This window comes from Nerophis lumbriciformis, linkage group LG02 (genome assembly GCF_033978685.3).
Source record: "Nerophis lumbriciformis linkage group LG02, RoL_Nlum_v2.1, whole genome shotgun sequence".
Taxonomy (NCBI): domain Eukaryota; kingdom Metazoa; phylum Chordata; class Actinopteri; order Syngnathiformes; family Syngnathidae; genus Nerophis; species Nerophis lumbriciformis.
Genome location: NC_084549.2, coordinates 35,421,929 through 35,444,787, shown reverse-complemented (window position 1 = coordinate 35,444,787; position 22,859 = coordinate 35,421,929). Strand labels below are relative to the sequence as shown.

The window sequence follows — 22,859 nt, the reverse complement described above, 5'->3', positions numbered from 1 at the left end:
CGAATTAAACATTCTTGATAAACAAGATCAAAAGTTAAAACAAATGTTCAGTGCAATGTCAGGAAATGTGCAAACAAATGACAAAGATTAAAAAATGACATTTTAAGGGATTTTATTTTCATCAAGTAGTTCTAGAGGACAAGTTATCTTCTAAATCTTTCTTAAAAACAATGTTTGATATTGTTAGTTTGCTTCATTTAACATTTCTTTAAAATGCATATTTTCAGAAGAATACAGAGGCACTTTTCTAAGGACACAAAAGTTAATTTTCTCTAAATTAGAAAGAACACTCAGCCATTTGCTCCTACACAGTTAGGTTTAAGGATCTTAAAGAAAATTGTCAAAAATAAAATATGATTTGCACTTGTCCTTTGCCACTTCCTGCTTCAAAGTTTGTAGCTTCACTCTATCACAGGGTTTTCCCTTTTTTATTAAGAATATTCTATGTATTTTGGGCTTAAATTAAGCATATTGAAGCATAAAAATAGCCAAATGAACTGAAAATATCAATACTACTACATAGTATTGACCACTTGATGAGACCATGGCTCCTTAAGTCACCACAGTGGGTATTATTTAATATGACTAATTCTAGTAAATTGGCTAAACAAGTGCAAAGGTGAATATGTGGCTGTTATTTCATGTCTAGAGGTGTCTCATGTTAAAAAACATAGACATTAATTTACCACACTCAGGCCTGGAACCAATTAAAAGCATAGATGAGGGACGACTGTACTTCTTTTTGTTGTGGCAGGGATATGACGCAAAATGTGTACTAACAAAACCACATTGCGGTAAAAGCACTAAAAACCATACAAAAACAGCTGAAATAAGGTGCTATGTGACAATTCCATAGCACTAAACAGATAAAATATTTTTTGTGTAACTTGGTGATGTTTGGATCTTATCACTCAACACTTTCATCTAATTAATATATTAGTAAATTAATAAACAAAATCAAATACATACTTTAAAGTCTATGGTGTGGTGTTGACCAATATACACCATGACTTAGTTGTTTTTATCAGGTACAGTCATTATCTTTACCACTTATGATTCTGAATTGCAAAAAGATTTGTTTCAGATTTTTTTCTTCTCCATCATCACCTGCCTGTGCCTATTCAGGGCAAAGAAACATGCTTTCACAGAACACCAAGGTCACTGCTGAAATATATGATGGAAGCCTTAAGGTGGAACTTTATTATGCTTCCAAAGTGTCACCAATGTGGTAACATTTTGTTGTAAGCTTTGAGGTATTTACAAGAAGTGAGAACTGGTGTTCAAATAAGACCCACTAGATGGCAGAAGATACTTTACAACAAGTTCAGTTTCTGCATTTTACACCAGTGCAAGCTGCACTTTGTACAAGTAAAAAAATACTTTAATTTGTCAAAAGACATTTAGCTAATTAGCAATGAGAAACACTACATTAATACAGTTTTAATACCATCTTGTTATAAAACCAGGATCTTGTGATCATTGATCTTTCGGAATCAAACCCCAATTAGCTGTCATTGTCTGTTATTTTTCAGAGCATACAATCTTCACACTATGGTAATTTGATCAATCATTACATTTGACTTACACCTAATGACCTAATAGAGACTTAAATAAATGTCTTAAATGAGTTATCAGTTGTAACAATTGCACTTTACCCAACTGTGTCTGTAAAAACATGTTATCCCATGCAAACATACATATGTGCATTTACACAGTTGACTGTCAGTCTATGTACTTCACACTGATAAAACACAACAGTGATTCAAAATAGAAATCCTACCCTAATTTGTTTAACTGATCATGTACATGTCTTAGTCAGTGTCCCAGATTTTTACTGTATTTCAGTCTCAAGTCTTTTCTCTCATCTTTCTCGGTTTCCCATTTAAGGAGCCATCTGTGTGGAAGAGAGAGAGATAACTTTTGTAATTACAGAAAGTAAATAAGACAAACATCTCAATGTCTGAAAAATACAGTAGGAATACTTTTACCCACCTCAAAGCGACTATAAACTTTTCTTTCCTTCCTCAAGCTTTGGAGTTTCTCCAGCAACTTCTCACGCTCATGAGATGACTGGCTACTGCTTAGTGAGCTGATCTCCCTTTCTTTGTCTCTTTTTGCATTTTTGTCAGCTTCATCTTCTTTCTCGTCATCAGTGACAGGCAGCTCCTTAGTAGACTCATTCCTGCTTTGGCTATTTACTGAAATTTGCTCGAGCAGCAGCTTTGTATCGTCTCTGAGGTTGCTGCTTGAGAGCACGTTGGCAGTTGACGAGTGGTATCGAGACTGGCTGGACTTTGGCTGCTTGGACGCTACACCTTCATCTGCTGTATTCTCCAAACATTTAGTCTGGCCTGTCAATTCATTTATTCTTTCACTGCAGCCAGAATCTAGTGCAGCACTCTTCTTAATAGTATTTGTAGTCTTACCATCCACAGTCATATTCTCACAAGGCACAGACAATTTTGACTCTTGGCAGACATTAATCTGACTGCACACATTACTGTCTGCATAGGGTGCAGCTAAATTTGACTTGCACGGTTCAGAACTATCAGAGTTTGGCTTTTTGCTGGACAGAACTGAGGTAGACTGCATTGGAGATTTGTTGACATTAGTTGAAGTTCCATTACTTAAAGGGTTAACCTTAGAGGAACCATGCGGTGCTGGCATGAAACCTTCAGATTTTTCAGTTTGGGAGGACGGAACTGATGTAACTGACTCAGACAAAGACAAACATAAACCTGTTACAGCTGCAGTAGATGATTCTGTTGGGTTAGGCTCAGAAGGGGTATTTGCATGTCCTGGTGGTTCTTGAGACAAGTCTGTTAGGGTGGGTGTAAAAATGTTGGTATCTTTTTGGTCAGATTTGGAATGACTTTGGGAAACTAGTAGACTGGGTTCAAGTGATGGAGCGCTAATGCTATGAGTTAGGATGTCATCTTTGATGTCTTTTATTGATGATGGAACAACAATGGATGACACCCCAGCCTCCTCTGCCACTGGATTTTGTTCAGAGACATTATCTAATTCAGAAACGCTTTGTGTCAGGTGATGAGGTGAATGAGACCTTGGTCTGTCAGTGTTTGTCTTTGTGGTAGGTTGCAATGAGGAGGGGTTTGGCTTTGAATCAGAAGCATAGTTTTTCTCAGAAACATCAGATTGCTCATGAGCTAAGTCATCTACAGAATGAATTGAAACTGACAGTAACTTTGAAACATTACTGATCTGGTCTGAGTTATTAGGACTGGATGGGGAGTGTTTAGAGTTAGGGCCTTGTGCATCTGGTTGTGTTACTATGCTAGATTCTGATGACAGCAGAGGAGATGTCACACTGGTTTCCAACTGTGATGAGTTTTGATTTTGGATGTTAGAATTAAGCCTTGTAGATGCAGAAGATGATGATGATTTCCCAAAACTGGGAGCAGATATAGTTAACTCATTAGAGGTAGACTTGAGAACTTGTGTTACATCAGTACTATGCTTAAGCGATGGAAGATTAGCATGTTTGACTTTTGTTACAATGGCTTGTTGACCAGAGCTAAACTCACTTAAGGCAGGTTTTTGAAGCTCTGGGTCTTCTGAATCACACTCAAGGACTTGTGTTTCTGCAGAAACAGATAGAGATGCTGCTGTATGGCTGTTCCTAATTTCAACCTTTGAATCAGTTGAAATGCTCGGTTGTTCAGTCTCTGAGCTATGGGTGATAACTAATGAATTACTGACCTGGCTCTTGTGCTTGCTAGTCTCATCACTGCCATCAACAGGTGTTTCTGTGGATTTGATTTTACTTAAACCTTTTGTACTGACATCCCCCGGTAATGAGATTTGGGCTTGAGGCTTTTGGGCAGAGGCATCACCTTTCATTCCATCATTTTGAACAGTGTCCTCTTTTTCAGCAGTAACACTATTAAGATCAATTGGTGTTTTCATCTGAGCCTTTTGAGTGCAATGTTCAGCTTCTTCCGCCTTAGCAGCTTTGCGTTTAGCTGCCAGCTCTTTAAAAAACATCAGTCTTTTATCAGGATCACTCATATCTACAGACGATGGATTGGTAACAAAAGTCTGGTGTGGTTGATCAGTTTCGGAAGGCTTCAATCTGGATGTTGAAGGAGAGAGTTTTCCTTGTTCAATGTCTGGCAGTTTCAATTGCTCTTGTACCTCAAGGTTTTCTCTAGAACGCTTTGAATCTTCATTTGAGGAGTTTTTATCCTCTGGTTTATTGCTTCCTTGTTTGGAGGCTTCTGGTACAGAACTATCAAAAGTAGCGGACTTTAAGTAACGACTCCATCCAAAGGATTCTCTTGCGCCTGATCTTCTTTGTCCTAAGGCCTGAGAAGTAAAGGGTAGTTTTGTCTGCTCCGTCTCACTTTTGTCACTTTCATCATCTTGTTGCCCTGCCGTATGCTGCTCTAAAGAGCTAAATATCAAAGAAGATCTTAACCTCGAGCTCCTTGGAGCGGCTGCATTGTATTTTCTTCTAAATGATTCATCCTTTCGAACTGCAGTGTTTGGTTCTTTTTGTTCTGCCTCCTCTGGTTTTTCCCCCTCAGTTGTTGATGATGATTCTGAGGGTGTTGGTGTTGTTTTGGTTTCAGTTGACACAGTTTCTTCACTTTTCACACTCTCTTCCTGCAATTTCTTTGACTGCTCTAGATCTAGTGCAAAAGCTTTGGCATAACTTGGCAACTGACTGGCTCTTGGTATGGCGGGAATCTTAAACTCTCTGACGTTTGGAATTTTAGGAATTGCTAAATCTATGTGTGGTTGTGTTTGCTGTACAGGGTTGAAGGGCTCCTCAAAAGGATCTGGCGCCTGAGGTGGTATCATTGGCAGGCCTTCATCTGGGTTATCGAATGCACTGAGGTAAGAGTTAATTCTCCAATTCCTTAACCCTCGTTTTACCATGGGGTCTTTGCGGTCTGTATTGGGCTCCTGGAAAAACTGCTTGTCATCCATTGTATTTAAAGGGGTGGAAGATGCAGAGCCCCTCAACCTTTGATGTGGGGATGAACTCAACGGTAAATCTGCAGGAGGTTGTAATTTCTCTGAGGCCTGCTCGAAGTCCACATTCCTGGTAGATGATAAATAGTTAAGCACATGGTCAAAGTTATCAAATGGCTCCATCTCTTGTGGTAAGCCTGGTTCAGAAAGCTGGTCTGTTGAATGATATTGTTGGCCACAGAATTTCTCAGGGCCGCTATAATTGGCTTCTGGACCTGGCCCCACATTTTGCAGCTGAGCCCTGTTAAACAGCCTGCCCCTGGCCTCAAAGTCTGTTTTGGGTTGCGCAAGGAATGGGTACCTGCCATGAACACCTTCAACATAACTGTGACGTTTCAAGACAGGGCTTCCCATCATGGGAAACTTGGAGTGTCCTTGATTAAACTGCAGCTCCATTCCTGACTGCTGAGCTGGAAATCGACTGTACACTTCAACAGGGCCATGTGAAGTCCTATTGGGCTGCATTCGCCAATCTGTTTCGATTTGTTCATCATATGGGGGTTTAGCCCAGTCTTCTGCATGAGTCCCAATGTCAATTGGTAAAAATTTTCTGGGCTCTCTGTATGTGAGTGGAGTTATTTTACTTGGGTATGGTCTCTTTTGCAAGAGACCAACATCTTCCATTGGAGCAGCAACGTCAGTCAACAGTGGTTGTGACTGAGCAAAAAGGATTCGAAACTCTTCATCAAAAGTTGACACAAGCTGTCCAAGGAAAAGGTGTGCCATACAACGGTGTAGCTTCTCAAAAGACCACATGAAGCTGGATAAGGACAATGAACAGTTAGTAACTCACTATGACTGTTGCCGCACTAAGTGAGGCGTCAACATGTTAAACACAAAATTCTTTTTTTTAATGTTTGTGGCAGCAATGAATGTCACCTGTAATTCCCACTGAGTACAGCCCTGCAGTCTGTCAGCAAGAAGCGATCCATCATTTGACCTTTGAAGGATTTCCCTGAGCGGCAGTGATATGTGATGCCAGACACAGTTCTTACTCGAATAAACTGCAAGAAAAGCATTTAATTAGAAAGAGTTCAAGTGATCAACATTAATGCGAGGAAGCAGTATTGTATTACTTGTAGTGACTTTAAAGTAGAGCTTGAAAAAATTACTTATTTTTTAAGTTTACCTGTACGTTACTAGACCGGACTGAAAACACATGATCGTACAAAATGTGTAGTTAAATTTAAGTGAAAAAGTGACATGAAAGAAAACCAAGATTGCAGCAGAGAGGTTTAATTATCAGTCATGATGTTGCAGTGAAAATATGATGTACTTATACCGTAGGGAAGTAATGATCAACGGTATTATCGATAACAACGATAAAAATTCTGACAGTTATTATTACTGTTTCAAATTAAAACCTTTGAAAAACTGTGATTGATAAATGATAAAACTAGATTAAACTCACGGACTGACTGGTGCCAGCTTGCTAGCTTAAATGCTAACATGAAAACAAGTGGCATTAACGTTTTTCCCCATTAAGAAACAACATACCCCAATCTAAACTTACATAAATAACATTGCTGTCTGAGCAACTAAGCTATTCAATTATGTACGTTGAAGCTGAAAAAGTCTGCTGCCGCTAAAAAGCTAAGTACTATCTTTCTATCTGTGTGCTTCTAAGTGTTTTACAGCTTTCTTTATTCCTTCTCAAAAATATTTAGTAGTCTTATCAAACTTAGAAAGCACCCACTCTGTCTCATCGCCTCTCTCAGCTAGCTAGCTGCTAAGCTAACAAAGCTAAGCTAGCCGCGGTCCAAAGCAACTCGCTCCCTGCTCCCTGATAGGTTGGCCCTACTAGAGGACCGTGTTCGCCAGTTAGAACAGAGTAATTTCGTAACTTTAGACGCCGCAGTCACGTTTGCTAGCATTAGCTGCAGCGAGCTGACTAGCTCAGCTAGTAGCACTTGTCTCTGGCCCCCTGCTTGCGAGAGGAAATGGTGAGAGGTACAGCAGATTAGTCTCACTTAACAAGTGGCTAGTTTTTATAGAGAACAGGGACTAACGTTTATTGATAATTGGCCTTCTTTCTGGGGCAAGCTGGGCCTGCCTTCAGCCAAACCTGGAAGGTGCCATCACTCCTTCTAGAAATATAGACTACTATTTGAGGCAATTACAGTGTTTGTTAGCGGGTGAGGAGTCAGTTAAACTAGAAATAACCAGCGCTACACACATAGCATTTCTCGTAGAATAATACATAACTCACATAATATTTTTCTGTAGCGACTGTGCCAGAAGTTAACATGCATTCTACTGATGTGGAAAATTATGACACGCTAAATCTATCGCAGCACCAATAAAATTATTTCAAGATCTCCATCATATCAATTCCTCGATGTGATTGAAATTATTTAAGACGCACTACACAAAATAAATGTAACGTTATTAATATGAGTACTACGGATACCAATAACAAAAATGCCTCAATACAGCCCATTATATGGGCTTTTTAAACATCAGATCATTGTCTCCCAAAACGTTATTAGTTAATGAGGTCATTAGAGACAACATTCTTAACGTCATTGGTCTCAGCGAAACTTGGCTAAAACCAGATGAATTATTCCCGCTTTACGAGGCACCTTCTCCTCACTATACGAGTGCACATATTGCCTGTCCCCTTAAAAGGGGTGGAGGGGTCGCACTAATATCCAATGAAAACCTTAATCTTACCCCTAAATTAAGTAATAAATATAAATCATTTGAGGTGCTTTCAATGAGGTCTGTCACACCGCTACTTCTCTATCTGGCTGTTATCTATCGCCCCCCTTGTCCCTATTCGAACTTTACCAGTGAATTTTCAGAGTTGGTCGCTGATCGAGTGACGCACGCAGATAATATAATTATACATCAAAACACGTGCACGCGTGATAGTACACGCAAACCTGATCTACTAAGTATGTGCGTCTCTTAAGTGAGTAAAATAAGCAGCGCAATCCATTTAGCGTGTCTGAATTTATGCTGATCATCAAAACGCCCACAATACTGGGAGATGTAAATGTAAATGTAATCAATCAGCACACGCAATGTGATCTATCAAGGCTTACTTTATACTGCTCTGTGGGAACTATTTTGCATCATTATTTAATACGTCTGAAAAGTACATGCAAACTGGTACAGTTACTCGCATGGCTGTGATAAAGGAGGCAATCGCACAGCAAAGACAGACTATGGACAGAGAACCTTTTGTCCCATGTGTGTGTGTCAACTGGACTGTCATAAATTTGAAAAATATTAGACATATCGTCTATTCAGCAGTATCATTTTAACATTTTATAGCTGCTGGATGACTTAAGGGGCTGACTAAAGCATTGATGCGTTTTGGAGTCTGCTGTTTTTTTTTTTTTAATTACGTTTATTTTTTTCATTTAGGAAATATATTATTATAATATATTTCCTATATGAAAAAATCTTTCATTATGCGTTTTCTTGCATTTGGATAATTCCAGACACATGAATGCGCTGTGGTGTCCTGCGCCTCCCTGCAGAGACTACCATCAGTGTGCTAAAAGTAGTTTCTGTTGTCTGGATTGCGATTCTATATTGCAGAAAAGGTGGTACAGATTATAGATGCTGTTAGTTCAACAACATCGCACACAGGTTGGAGAGCACAATAACATGAATGTGGAGCGTTTCCATGGCCACAGCCAGGAGTACATGTAAAAACCCAATTTAAATGAGGCGGTCTGCACCTCTTAGTAGTTCACGTGCAACAAGCCCACTAATAGTGAACACAATTTTATAGTTTACACCTCCTGTTTAGCCTGTGGTATTTGGATCTCAGTAGATCAGTCCCAAACTGTATTATACTCATTTGTCTATTAGCGATAGGCGATATGGCCTAAAAACTATACTGCAATATATATTGCAGCCTCTTGTAAGAACAATGAATATTACAATATATAATTTGGCATATAAATCATAATAGAACAATTCAAAAACAGGTTACAAAGGCTCCTAATTAGACTGCTGACATTGTATTATTTTCTTAAAACCATTATCAATCTACTTCCTTATTTTTTGTTCATAGCTGGTTAATCTCTGTAGTAACATGGTTCAAACTACACTTCCGTTAAAGTGTACTAACCACGTACCTTCTGTTATCTCATCTCTGGCGATTAGGGGTGTAACGATTCGTCCTAACAACTATTTGATTCTATTTGATATTTGTGGTTGCTGATATGATTTAGGAACAAACACTTTTTTTTTTTTTACAAACGATACAATCCAAAATGATTCAGTGAGTAGAAATCGATTCAATAACTTTTAAGTAAAAAAAAAAAAAATTATAATAATCAACCAGTGTGACTGTGAAATAAATACTGGATACACTGCAGGTGATGTTAACTATATTTCTGTTGTTTTTTGTAAGGGAATTATGTATAACCTTTTCTGCTCTATTTTCAATATTCAAGCAATTTTTAATTAAAGTTCATCCCTGTTGATGGTGTTGGCCCCTCCCTTACATATTTCCGAAGCCTCCTCGATCTACATTATCTCTTGTATTTATTTATTTCTGATTAAATTACTTCTCCCTGGCTGTTAGTTGTTGTCGTTTCATGTTGTGTTCCAGAAGTTGGTGCGTCGCTGTCACTTTTGTTTGGTGGGTCACGTCTTTTTGTTGCTTAAAGTTAACTTGTGGCTTTATATTATTGGGTTGTGTCGTTTGTATTTGTTGTGGCTTTTGCAATCATGTTATAGCTGAAAGTTTTTGTGTTGTAGTTAATGATATTGTCTTCTGGCGTTTTCATTTATCATGACATTTCTCAACCACTGTAGCTATCCGCCATTTTATCACAGACAGACAAAAAAAGACTGAACGTTTAACTTCCTTATTTTTAAAAGTGTTAAACTTCATATAAAGTCTGCCTTTCTTAAATCCAATGTTTTCCTTTATTCTGTTTTCCTTTATTCTAGTATGGATAAAATTGATTGATTTAGTTTTAAAACGTTCCTGGATCGATACCTATCTTTCAGAAGGCAAACTTGCAGAGCACATATCGATATCCTTGAAATTTAGGAATATAAATCAATCTATCGATGTATCGTTCAATCATTACACCCCTACTGGCGATACTACAAATTTGGCAACCGAGCCAACACCAAGCAGTTTTAGAGGCAGTATTGGTCATACCAATACTGATACGATACTTAGAATTTTCAAAATTGTTTAATTATTTAATTTTTGATCACAATTACAATCAGACCGACCACTTCCATTCAGTACTTTGTACACAAAGGGTGTCAAACTCATATTTATTGAGTGGCACATCATAATTATAATTACACTCAGAGCGTAGCTTGGAACAATGAAAATTTATGAATATAAAAGTATATTAGCCTTGTTACACAATTTGCATTGTCAATTGTGTTTGATTATCATGTTTTACTAATAGATTAATGGATAACTTAAAATCGTAAGTCAAAGTAAAAGTATTAATTATTGATAACCAAGAACATGCTTGGAATATCTAATTGCATGATTGGATAATATTAAGATTAAAAATATATGCAATTGCATGCTTTTCATCCTTTCAACCATTCCTAAAATATTATACTAATTAACCTCCAACAAATAACAGGTGTTAGAAACGTTCTGGTCACAAATGCTCCTTTTGTGCCATTTTTTTTTTTACAACTGAACGTGGGTGATACCAGTCTAAAGATTGATTTTGGGCTGGTATTGTGTGGTATTGCCACACAATACCACAATGCTAACGAGGCTAAATTCCACTTTAACGACTGTTGTTGGCTTTGACATAAGGCTTGCTCTTTAGCATCTCAACAGTTATTTTTTTTACTACAATTGACCTTGTGTTGGGAGTATACACAAATAGTTGGGGGTTTGGCACGAGCTGCTAGACTAGATCTGATCAATCTAAGTCAAAGACTAGAACTGACCAATCTAAATCTATGAGCATTAACTGAAACGCCTTCTAAGACAAACTGAAGAGTCCAGTTGCGATTAATTAAATGCCCCGACAATTGTCTATATCATGCAACCTTAGTATCTACTGTGTCTATGGATAAACAGCATGCAAGATACTACTTAATTTAGTACACTTGCAATATTTAGTGGCAACATCTACAGCTGTATTGGAAATGTTGATCTGATAGAAAAATAACTAGTTAGTCTCTGAAAAGGGAAACAATGAAAGTACAATCTACATTTACATACATCATACCAACATTAATCAATATTTCATAACTACATCAATATAGCCAGCTTACTCACCTCATACATCTATTCCAGTTATTTTTGGTGTTTTTTGCTTTGCTATTGTAATGGCAGTTTTCCAACCACAATTATACTCAGTATTTTCTCACAAGCAAGAGAGGCAATTAGAAAATGGTGAAGCTGGCTATTAAACGTTGCTTAAGTGGATCTGATTTTTTGTAAAGAAAATTAAGTTTTAAACTAGATATTTTTCTTCTATCTTAGATAACATCAATTGCTACAAAGAAGTAAATTATTGTTTCTCTTTAAATTAAGCAACTGTAATCCAAAAGGGGATCGTTTAGCAATTTTAAAAGTAAGTGAAATTAATATTGGCATTTGTTTTAACAGTCTGGACCTTTGTAATAACAGTAAGGATAAGGACTGATTAAACTTTAACTACAGTGCTGAAGAGAGTTGTGATGACGAAATATTTGCAACACCTGCTACAACAGCATGGCTCAAGACTCGCATTTCAAAAAATATGAAGGACTCACTTGAATACTCTGTAGATCAACTCTGCAGTTGGACACCATGTTCATGAAGTGATCTGCATTCTGCTCGTCTAAAAGAATATAGACGGCCACGTTCCTCATAGCAGCATTTAAAATGTCAGCAAACAAGTCAACATCAGTAAATATGTCCATCACTATAGCAATCATCTGTGGAGACAGAACCCACATATGGCAAGTGTTAAAACACTGAAACTCATGTATGCTGCCCGCAGAAAAGAACGAAGACTGACCTGCTGAGCATTCTTGATAAGTCGCCGGGCCTGCTCTTTAATACTCGGCATGTCAGGCTCAGGAGGATTAACCAAAGTGGTGACCTCCGTAGGTCCACCAAAAAGATGTAGCTGAGGCCAGCCAAGGTCCAGGCCAGGAGCGTCCAAGTCCGAGTGGATTGGCCAATATGTGTCAGAGGAGGTTTCGCTTCCAGCCTCTACAAAAGTTTGCTCTTGGTAGTTGCTCTGTTGAGGAACATGGACCCAATTTTGTATGTATTGAATCTCGGGTGTGGACAGGAAGTCCACCACATCTGCTCTTTGGAGAAACTCATAATATCCCTCAAGCTCTTCCTCAACCAGTGCATCGATTGCCAAACGGTACTCTTCTCGATAGTGAGGAGGAAGGTAATTGGGATGCATGGGGTTATCCCCGGCAGAAGAGCATTGAGAGCGACGTGCCATTTTACTGGTTGAGGAGAAGATGGTAAGGGGAAAAAAGAACAATCACTTAAAATTCTCAGCAACATTTTTTTAACATCATGACACATTTTGACAACTATTCATGTCTTGGATTCAAAAAATATTTATGCAGCTTGTCTTTCTTTGTACGCAGGTACAACTGTACACTTAACAAATGTCGCATTAGACGGTAAAATACTCTAACATATAATTACAATTCAAATGATTTATTGACTGATTAACAATCTGTTGGAGCACTATATTCGGTGTGGCGAAGTTGGTAGAGTGGCCGTGCCAGCAATCGGAGGGTTGCTGGTTACTGGGGTTCAATCCCCACCTTCTACCATCCTAGTCACGTCCGTTGTGTCCTTGGGCAAGACACTTCACCCCTTGCTCCTGATGGCTGCTGGTTAGCGCCTTGCATGGAAGCTCCCGCCATCAGTGTGTGAATGTGTGTGTGAATGGGTAAATGTGGAAATACTGTCAAAGCGCTTTGAGTACCTTGAAGGTAGAAAAGCGCTATACAAGTATAACCCATTTTTCATTTAGTTAGCCATTGAGCAGCAGTGGACAGTGTTCATGTTAGACATCACTTTGTGAATGTAGAACATGTAATCACATTAATAGCAGATAGTATGGTAGGGAATATATTACTGCCTATTTGTTGAAATCTTTATTGTATAATTCTACCTTTAAAAATAGCAATATGGCACTTAATCCAACACTGTCACTCAACAGCATACTTGTATTTCCAAACAAGAGAGTTCATTTGCCCTACATTTTTACAAATACAAGTTAAAAGCAGTTGTAAAACAAAGTAAGAAACAATTTGTAAAATGAACACTCCTCTAGCAATGTAATGTATATGAAAAATTAATATTATACACTACCTGGTCAAGTAAACACCTGGGTTCAACTAAGCATATAGTCAGGTCTAGTTTCAGCAAAATTATGTGTCCAAAGAATGAGGTCAGCTGACAACCTGAATATACCGAATAATTGATTTTTTTGTTGCCTGATGGCACGGGCAAGATGGCAATTCCAAGATTTAACTGTGAATGTTGTCTATCTGTGTTGGCCCTGCGATGGGGTGGCAACTTGTCCAGGGTGTACTCCACCTTCAGCTCGATTGCAGCTGGGATAGGCTCTAGTATCCCCTGCGACCCCGAGAGGGACAAGCGGTAGAAAATGGATGGATGGAAATTGCAAAGGAGTGGTTTAAAGATCATCAGACATCATTTTCACAGATGGATTAGCCACCTCAGAGTCCAGACCTTAAGCGGTAGAAATGGATGGATGGAGTCCAGACCTGAACTCCACTAAGAATCTTTAGGACATGCTGGAGAAGACTATAAAAAACAACTCAACAATACAAGATATTGGCGAAAAATTTCACCAACTCTGGAAACAAATACTGTTGTTACAAGCTTAGTAAGAGTGTGACAAAATATGTCTATGACAAACTATCGCAATAGTATATGCTTACGATAGATGTTCAATGCGCAGTACTTACTAGATGTTACTTGCACAAATCTTTAAGCACTTGTTGCAGGTGTCTCAGTATGCCTTCATTTAGCACCAAAATGAGGCACTGATAGGTACTGAAGTCGCAGTAGTCGTCATGGGGAGCGGTCGCATCTTTTTTCGCTCCCATGGTAGCATACAGGCAAAGGCTCGTTTGATTCCACACTTTCTCCTTTTTCTATTGTGGATCACGGATTTGGATTTTAAACCACCTCGGATACTTTACCCACTTGAAAATGAGAGTCGTGAACGCGAAATGGACAATCACAGTGATTTTTATCTCATCGACAATACATCGGCGAAGCACTTTAGCTTCGGAGCTAACGTGATAGCCTCGTGCTTGACTGCAGATTGAAACAGAAGAAACATGCCCCTGACTGGAAGGATAGACCGAAGATCAACAATACTACTATTACTTCTACTCTCAGGAGACACTGAAGTTAACCCTGGACCTGTATCCACACGGTTAATGTTGTCCCGGCTGGCGAAGCCTAGCAATGCTACTGCTAACAACGCCATTGAAGCTAACTTAGCTACGGGACCTCCTATCTGCTCATCGCAACCCGAGCTCACCTGTGCTCCAGCGATCGGCGGCTCGACAGAGGACTTCACCCCGTTCATCGACACGGTCGGTGTTTCGGCGGCAGCGGTGGAGGACGACCCAGACATCGATGAAGACAGCGGCCCGGCGGCGAACAACACGGCGGCGAACAACACGGCGGCGAACAGCACGGCGGCGAACAGCACAGCGGCGAACAGCGCGGCGGCGGTCAATGAGGTGACTGTCGACATCAACACCCCGGCGTAGCGGGGGTCCACACGGCCTCTCCCCGGTCCCTGACGGTCGAGGACGCGGCGTCTGGACCCGCGGCCTACACAGGATTTAGGGGCTCCTTCATCCTACCCTGGTCTTTGTTTTCAACCGGACCAAAGCCCGCGAAAATGAAATCAACAACCTGGCCCCCCCCTCTCCAACTCCGCCCTTCACCAAAGCCCGCAAAAAAAAAATCCACCCCCTCCACCCCCCACCCCCCACCCCCCTCTCCAACTCCAACTGTAATAACAACCAACAACTTTTCTGGACAGTACCACTACACAGCGGACTCTGATGCTCTTTTTGGTTCCAGTGGACTACAAATCATCCACCTTAATGTGAACAGCCTCTTTGGAATCAAACTCGACCAAATCAGAGAAATGTTCCTCAACACAAAGGTAAAAATCCTATGTTTCTCTGAAACCAAATTTGATCAAAGTGTTTCTGACTCAGAGATAGAGTTAGAAAACTTTTCGGTTATCAGAAAGGACAGGAATAAACATGGTGGGGGTGTTTGTATGTATATTCACCAGGATATAAAATACATAACTCGCACTGACCTCAACCACAGTGACCTTGAATCTGTGTGGGCGGAAATCAAATTTAAAAACGCTAAGCCGGTACTGATAGGGACTGTTTACAGACCCCCTAATCAGAGTGATTTCTATGGGGCTCTCGAGGAGTGCTTGGCTGGGGTTAGACAATGTGGAGAAAATTATAACTGGAGATCTGAACACAGATATTCAACGCAGAGATGCGCCTGTCTTCAGATCCTACATCAAGCTTTGTAATCCACACGGTCTTTCCCAGCTAATAACACTACGTACAAGGGTGTGTGATTCCACCCAATCAACCGTAGATCTCATTCTCACTTCAGACCGGCCTAAAATAAAAAAATAGTGGGGTCATGATCTGTGGTCTTAGCGACCACTATCTAACCTTCTGCACCCGCAAAATAGCTAAACCCAAAGCCAACGGCCACATAACAGCCCAATCCAGATCCCTTAAAAAATACTCCAGTGATAATTTCAACCTAAAATTAGATGAGTGGGACTGGTCCCCTGTGCTCACGAGCAACCTGGTCGATGTTGCTTGGGATCGCTTCAAAACAGCGTTCCTAAAGATGCTAAATGACATGGCTCCCGTGAGAACAGTCAGGATCAAAGCCCGCTCTGAACCATGGATGAATCCGGACCTATTAGCTACCATAAAAGACAGAGACAGAAAATACTCTGAATACCAAAAGTGTAAAACAAAAGTAGATAAACAACCCAATAATAACCTTAAATCACTCCTTTCAACACTCAAAAAGCAATGCAATAAATTAAGAAATAAGACAACCAACCTGACTAAATCCTTAAAAAAAAATTACATTAACGACAAAATAGAGGAAAACACAAATAAGCCACGTGAGCTCTGGAAAATACTCAACAACCAGCTTCCCGGTTGCAGCCAGAGACTAAAAACCAGACTCACCAACATCAACATCAAGGAGGGTGACTCCCTCATTACAGACAAAATGGAGGTAGTAAGCAGACTTAACACCTTTTTCACCAGCATAGCCGCAACTCTAGTCAACAAGCTGTCCCACCACTCTGGTCACTTTGGTGTAGAACACATTAAAGCCTTCTACAGAAAGCTAGGAGTATCCAACAACGATTTCAAATTAGAAATGGTCTCAGCTGATGAGGTGCTTAAAAAATTGAGTGCGCTCCACCCAAACAAGGCCACCGGTCTTGACAATATCCCCTCCAGATTCCTCAGGGACTCTGCCTCCACCATTGCCCCAATCATCACGCACATAATAAACCTCTCAATTTCACAAAGCCAAGTACCAAAGGATTTTAAGATAGCAAGAGTAACTCCCCTCTTTAAAAAAGGAAGCAAATTGGAACCTGGCAACTACCGACCTGTTTCTATTCTCATTTAGAAAGTAATGGAAAAAATAGTTTATGAACAGGTCGATAGTTACCTTGCCACTAATAAACTCATGTACAAATTCCAATCCGGCTTCAGAACTAACCACTCCACTGACACATGCCTTCTCTATCTGACCGACCACATCAAACATTAGATGGACGCGGGCAAATACTGCGGCATGGTCATGCTGGACCTTCAGAAGGCCTTTGACACCGTTAACCACGCTATACTGTTGGATAAGCTCAGAGCAATCGGATTTGACAAAACCTTATCGAGCTGGATGCAATCTTACTTGGAGGGGAGGGAACAGGTGGTAGAGGTGAACGGCATCGTGTTCCCCCCCTCTCAGTAAGCTGTGGAGTCCCCCAAGGCAGTATATTAGGGCCTTTGCTGTTCCTAATATACATAAACGACTCGGCCCTGCTGGTATCAGACAAGGACAAGTCACTGGTGGAGAAAATCCTCAGTGCTGAACTCTGTAGAACTTGCACCTGGCTCGCTGACAACAAGCTATCCATACACTTGGGTAAAACGGAATCCATCCTGTTTGGGTCCCACATCAACCTTAAGAAAGTCAATGACTTCACTATAAAAGTGGGTGACATTGTTATCACCATTTAAGATGACGACAAACGAGATTTCTCTATAGAATCTCCTCTCTGGTCAACAAAAGCACCATGAGGATTCTAGCGGGAACTCTCGTTCAACCCTTTTTCGATTACGCATGCACCTCCTGGTACCCAAGCACCTCCAAAACCCTCAAATCTAGACTCCAAACATCCCAGAACAAGCCAGATTACTTCTAGACCTCCACCCCAGATCACACCTCACTCCTACCCACTTTTTTAAAGTGGGCTGGCTTAGGGTGGAGGACAGAGTAAAACAACTTGCACTGAACCTAGTCTATAAAATCCGCTACACCTCCCTGATACCGAAGTACATGTCAAACTACTTCCTTAACGTAAATGACCGCCATAACCACAACACCAGGGGGAGCTCCACTAACCACATTAAACCCAGATTCCGATCTAACAAAGGTCTTAACTCATTCTCTTTCTAATGCCACATCAATGTGGAATGCACTCCCAACAGGTGTAAAAGAAAGGGCATCTCTATCCTCCTTCAAAACCGCACTAAAAGTACACCTCCAGGCAACTTCAACCCTAAACTAACACCCTCCCCGGATTGTTAATAATCAAATGTAAATAATCAAATGTAGATACTTTTCTTATGCTTTCTGATCTCTCTCTCTCTCTCTCTCTCTCTATGTCCACTATTGCTGTACCTTTTCTACCAAGTCAGACCTAAACTGTTTCAATGTACATTTCTCTGATGATACAATTGTTGATGACTGAAGTGATGATAACAACCAAACCCCCCCCACATCCCAGATTGTAAATAATGTAAATAATTCAATGTATATACTCTAATGATTATCTTGTGTGATGACTGTATTATGATGATAGTATATATCTGTATCATGAATCAATTTAAGTGGACCCCGACTTAAACAAGTTGAAAAACTAATTCGGGTGTTACCATTTAGTGGTCAATTGTATGGAATATGTACTTCACTGTGCAATCTACTAATAAAAGTCTCAATCAATCAATCAATCCCCCCGTCTCAACGCTTACGCTGGCACCAGTGCTATTATTAAGAAACCAAGTTTTAGTACCCATCCCTATGCCTTAGTGTGCCATGTCTAGTGTGGACTTACTTTGGCTTTTATAGTGTGGATGGGACAGATGGATAAGGACTTACCGGTAGCAGTATGGAAGTTGTTTCTTTTTGTTTCACTCCTATATCGTAGGTTATGAAGATACATATATGTATCGCCATATCGATATTATTGTTATTGTGAGCCATTTATCGTGAGGCACCCTGAGATTCCCAGCCCTAATTGTTAGTGTTCAGATATAACCTCCCTGCTTGGCACTCGGCATCAAGTGTTGGAATTGGGGGTTAAATCACCAAAATGATTCCCGAGCGCGGCTGCTGTTCACTGCTCCCCTCACCTCCCAGGGGGTGAACATGGGGATGGGTCAAATGTAGAGAGTAATTTCACCCCACCTAGTGTGTGTGTGACAATCATTGGTACTTTAACTTTATCCAATATTGTCGCCAATTCAGATTATCCATCTATTTTCTCCTGCTTGTCCTTTTCGGGGTCGCTGGAGCCTATCCCAGCTGCACTGGGGCAGAAGGCGGGGTAAACCCTACACAAGTCGCCACCTATTACTCAGATTTCAAACATGATTTGAACACAGAGGTTTGTATTATTTCCGTTATGTTTGTGCCTCTTTTGTTTCTTTATGCTAGCCTGCAGTACCGTAGTCCAACGCTGCTGCCCAAGAACAAATAATCAAACAAGAGAGAGAGAGACTTTTGGAACTTTCATAGCAGGTTTCTCCACCCTACTTTGCAACAATTTTAAAGGCAAATGAATGAGAGGAGATAGAATTCCAGTAAAGGACAGTTATGGGCGCGGCTCCTCCCTTTGGCCAAAAACACTAAAGTCTCCATTCGAGAGCTGACGAAAATCATTTCAGTGTCTGCTTGAAAGATAATTTAAAAAAATTAAAAAAAACGTAAAAACTCGGAAGCTAAGAACAGAGTTAATGGTGATCGCGAGGCTTCTTTTCCAGAACGTATGTGTTATCAGTTATGACTAAGTAATAGGTAACATAGCAGACTTTGTTAAAATAGCTTGGGACATATGTTACACTTCGTACACGCACGTATAACACACACTTTAAACACACTTCTGGCGGTATCATCTAAACTTACCCAGCTCTGTTAACGTAACGTTGTCCTTACGGTTCCCGTCGCTTAAAAACTACATGGGCCATTTTGCCTTCTTCGAATGGTTCTCCACCGCCGCGTCTCGAGTCGTGTCTCAATCTGAGTGGGACCTGCCGAGAGAGTTGTGACACATTGTTTCTTTTTTTCCGTAACCCAGCTTAACCAGTTTGCTGTCAGCCTTCAGGCATGTTGACGAGGATGTTTGAGTGCTAGCAGAAAGAAGAAGTCGATGAAACTCCGCCTCCACCTACTTCCTCTCTTTTCAGCTTGTCTCGTGCGTCACGAGTCAACCAGTCTGAGCGCGACCCAGCTGTTAACTTGACAAACATCAGTGGGACACTCATTGGTATGCTTATGTATTCTTCATTTAACACTACCACTTTAATATAAACTCGACTTTATTATGAAAAACACATCTTGTAGACACGAAAACTACCAAATAATTAGCAGCTGTAATTTGCTAATTCAACGTCGTGTGTAACCAGCATCCATTCATCCATTTTTCTACCGCTTGTCCCTTTCGGGATCGCGGGGGGCGCTGGAGCCTATCTCAGCTGCATTCAGGCGGACGGCGGGGTGCACCCTGGACAAGTCGCCACCTCATCACAGGGCCAACATAGAAAGACAGACAACATTCACACTCACATTCACACACTAAGGCCCTAACATCTAATTCATTAAGTACACCTGCAATGTTGAGTGGCAATTTGAGATGTCCAATAATGGCTTTTTTGCCGATATCCGATATTCCGATATTGTCCAACTCTTAATTACCGATTCCGATATCAACCGATACCGATATATACAGTCGTGGAATTAACACATTATTATGCCTAATTTTGTTGTGATGCCCCGCTGGATGCATTAAACAATGTAACTTTACCATGAATTGATTAACGTGTTGAACAACTTATTCGGGTTTTACCATTTAGCGGTCAATTGTACGGAATATGTACTGTATTGTGCAATCTACTAATACAAGTTTCAATCAATCAATCAATCAATCAATCAATCTAAAACTAAATTAAAAACTGCTGTCAAATGAACACTATATATGGTAGAGGTTTACCCGCAGAGCTTTGTACGAGTCCATCATTTTAGTCCGAAATTGTAGTCAATAAGTTCCTTCTTTTTCTCTATCCTCTTGTTGTGGGGCAGACTGGCTCGTACATGCAAATGCATTCTGCACTGTTGCCATTTCTAATATGAAGTAGCATATAGTTCTAACTCTTAACTACAACATGGCTGACGAGTAGAAGACGCAGAGAAGTGGAGGTACGTAAATAAGACCGCCCATCGGCGCATCCTGAAGAGACGGTCAGAAAATGGCTTGAAGATGGTCTGTATAACATAACCTTTGCAAAATGTTGACCAGAGAACCACCATTACATGTTATGTAAACCACAAGGAAATGTTTTAAAAGTTGAAAACAATTTTAAATTTAAGATCCCTTTAAAAAGGCGCAATACAAAAAAAAAAAAATTATGTTTTTGTCAAACACTTGGTTGCAATATTTTACAATATTATAGATTAACTGATTTGCGTGACTAATGCTAGCTTTACCAATACAAACAATTACCAATGCTTAGTTGTTGTTTTTTATCTTACAGTGTATACTGTATGTAAACATCATTTTCAATTCACAGCATTTCTCCATTGCATTTGTTTTATGGTGAGTTTTGATACATATCTAGTGAATGAATGTGAGTGTGAATGTTGTCTGTCTATCTGTGTTGGCCCTGCGATGAAGTGGCGACTTGTCCAGGGTGTACCCCGCCTTCCGCCCGTGTGCAGCTGTGATAGGCTCCAGCAGCCCCGCCACCCCGTAAGGGACAAGCGGTAGAAAATAGATGGATGGATGGTATTAAATATTGTTTAGTGCTGACTGTTATACTACTCCATATTTTGATGTGACCTGGCTATGACTTAGGGGTTTTTAACAGCGTCATTATGTGGTGTATTTATCAGAAAAATAATAGCGCCAGGCAACACAGTGGGGGTACTTGTTTTATCAAATCATCACCCTTTTGTGTGCAGCTGTGCAGGAGTGGAAAAGTTAGCTGACACAAACAAAGTCAATTCAAACCCAATATTTTCTAATGTGACTGAATAGCAGTGTTGGGACTAACGCGTTACAAAGTTACTGTAACGCCGTTAGTTTCGGCGGTAACTAGTAATCTAACGCGTTATTTTTTTATATTCAATAACTCAGTTACCGTTACTACATGATGCGTTACTGCGTTATTTTACGTTATTTTTTATGTAGTATTGGCTAGAAACTGAGGATCTGAGTGTATTTTATTCCAGCGAAGCAGAGACGTGCTTCTGATTCTTCCTCTGCGCTCTCTGTGTGTGCGTGTGACTGTGTGTCTGAGTGTGGGAAGGGGAGGGGAGGGGAGGGGAGGGGAGGGGAGGGGAGGGAGGTGCGCAATACAACCGTTGGCCAACAAAAAAGTAACCACAGAACACTATACGACTATACGGTATAGTGTTCTGTGGTTACTTTTTGGTTGGCCAAGCGGACGTGACGACAGGCTGTCCCCACTCAGATCCGCACAGACCGGGAGGGGGCGTGCCTTAAGTCCGGCTGGAAATCGGCAGAAATTTGGAGAATGGTTGTCCCAGGGAGAGGCAGTGAAATTCGGGAGGGTTGGCAAGTATGAGATATTCTCACTTCTTTTCTTTTGTCGAGCACAAAGAAAAGAACATTTTAGTTAAATGTAAGTTGTGTCTTGGATCAAAGATCCCGTCTACTGCCCAAAACAACAATTCAAATCTGCCTGGTTAGGCTCTGTGTATGTCACGTGTGCCTTCCTTAGGTGAAGCCAGCTTTACAGCTATGTTGTTGATTGATTGATTGATTGATTGAAACTTTTATTAGTAGATTGCACAGTACAGTACATATTCCGTACAATTGACCACTAAATGGTAACACCCAAATAAGTTTTTAAACTTGTTTAAGTCGGGGTCCAGATACAGATATATACTATCAAATATATACTAACATCATAATACAGTCATCACACAAGATATTCATCAGGGTATATACATTGAATTATTTACATTATTTACAATCCGGGGTGTGGGATATGGGGGGGGGGTTGGGGGGTTAGGTTTGGTTGGTATCAACACTTCAGTCATCAACAATTGCATCATCAGAGAAATGGACATTGAAACAGTGTAGGACTGACTTGGTAGGATATGTACAGCAAGTAGTGGACACAGAGAGAGAGATCAGAAAGTATAAGAAAAAGTGTCTACATTTGATTATTTACAATCCGAAGAGGTATTATGTGGAAGGGAGGGTGTTAGTTTAGGGTTGTAGTTGCCTGGAAGTGTTCTTTTAGTGCGGTTTTGAAGGGGGATAGAGATGCCCTTTCTTTTACACCTGTTGGGA

At 40.3% G+C, this 22,859-nt stretch overlaps 1 protein-coding gene across 2 annotated transcripts; it reads right to left on the bottom strand.

Moving 5' to 3' along the window:
• Window positions 1-95: 95 nt before the first annotated feature.
• fam83ha (family with sequence similarity 83 member Ha) lies at window positions 96-19,699 on the bottom strand. 2 transcript variants are annotated; one of them, XM_061961555.1, is made up of 6 exons: window positions 19,448-19,699; window positions 11,961-12,408; window positions 11,713-11,877; window positions 5,878-6,002; window positions 1,993-5,758; window positions 96-1,894 (listed from the first exon to the last, which is right to left on the bottom strand). In XM_061961555.1, the coding sequence occupies exons 2-6, from the start codon at window positions 12,402-12,404 to the stop codon at window positions 1,883-1,885; spliced, it is 4,512 nt and encodes a 1,503-aa protein (XP_061817539.1). In that variant the 5' UTR covers window positions 12,405-12,408; window positions 19,448-19,699; the 3' UTR covers window positions 96-1,882. The 2 variants fall into 2 exon arrangements, with proteins under 2 accessions (XP_061817539.1, XP_061817546.1); XM_061961562.1 differs by having other exon boundaries at window positions 11,961-12,185; window positions 19,448-19,698.
• Window positions 19,700-22,859: the final 3,160 nt, after the last annotated feature.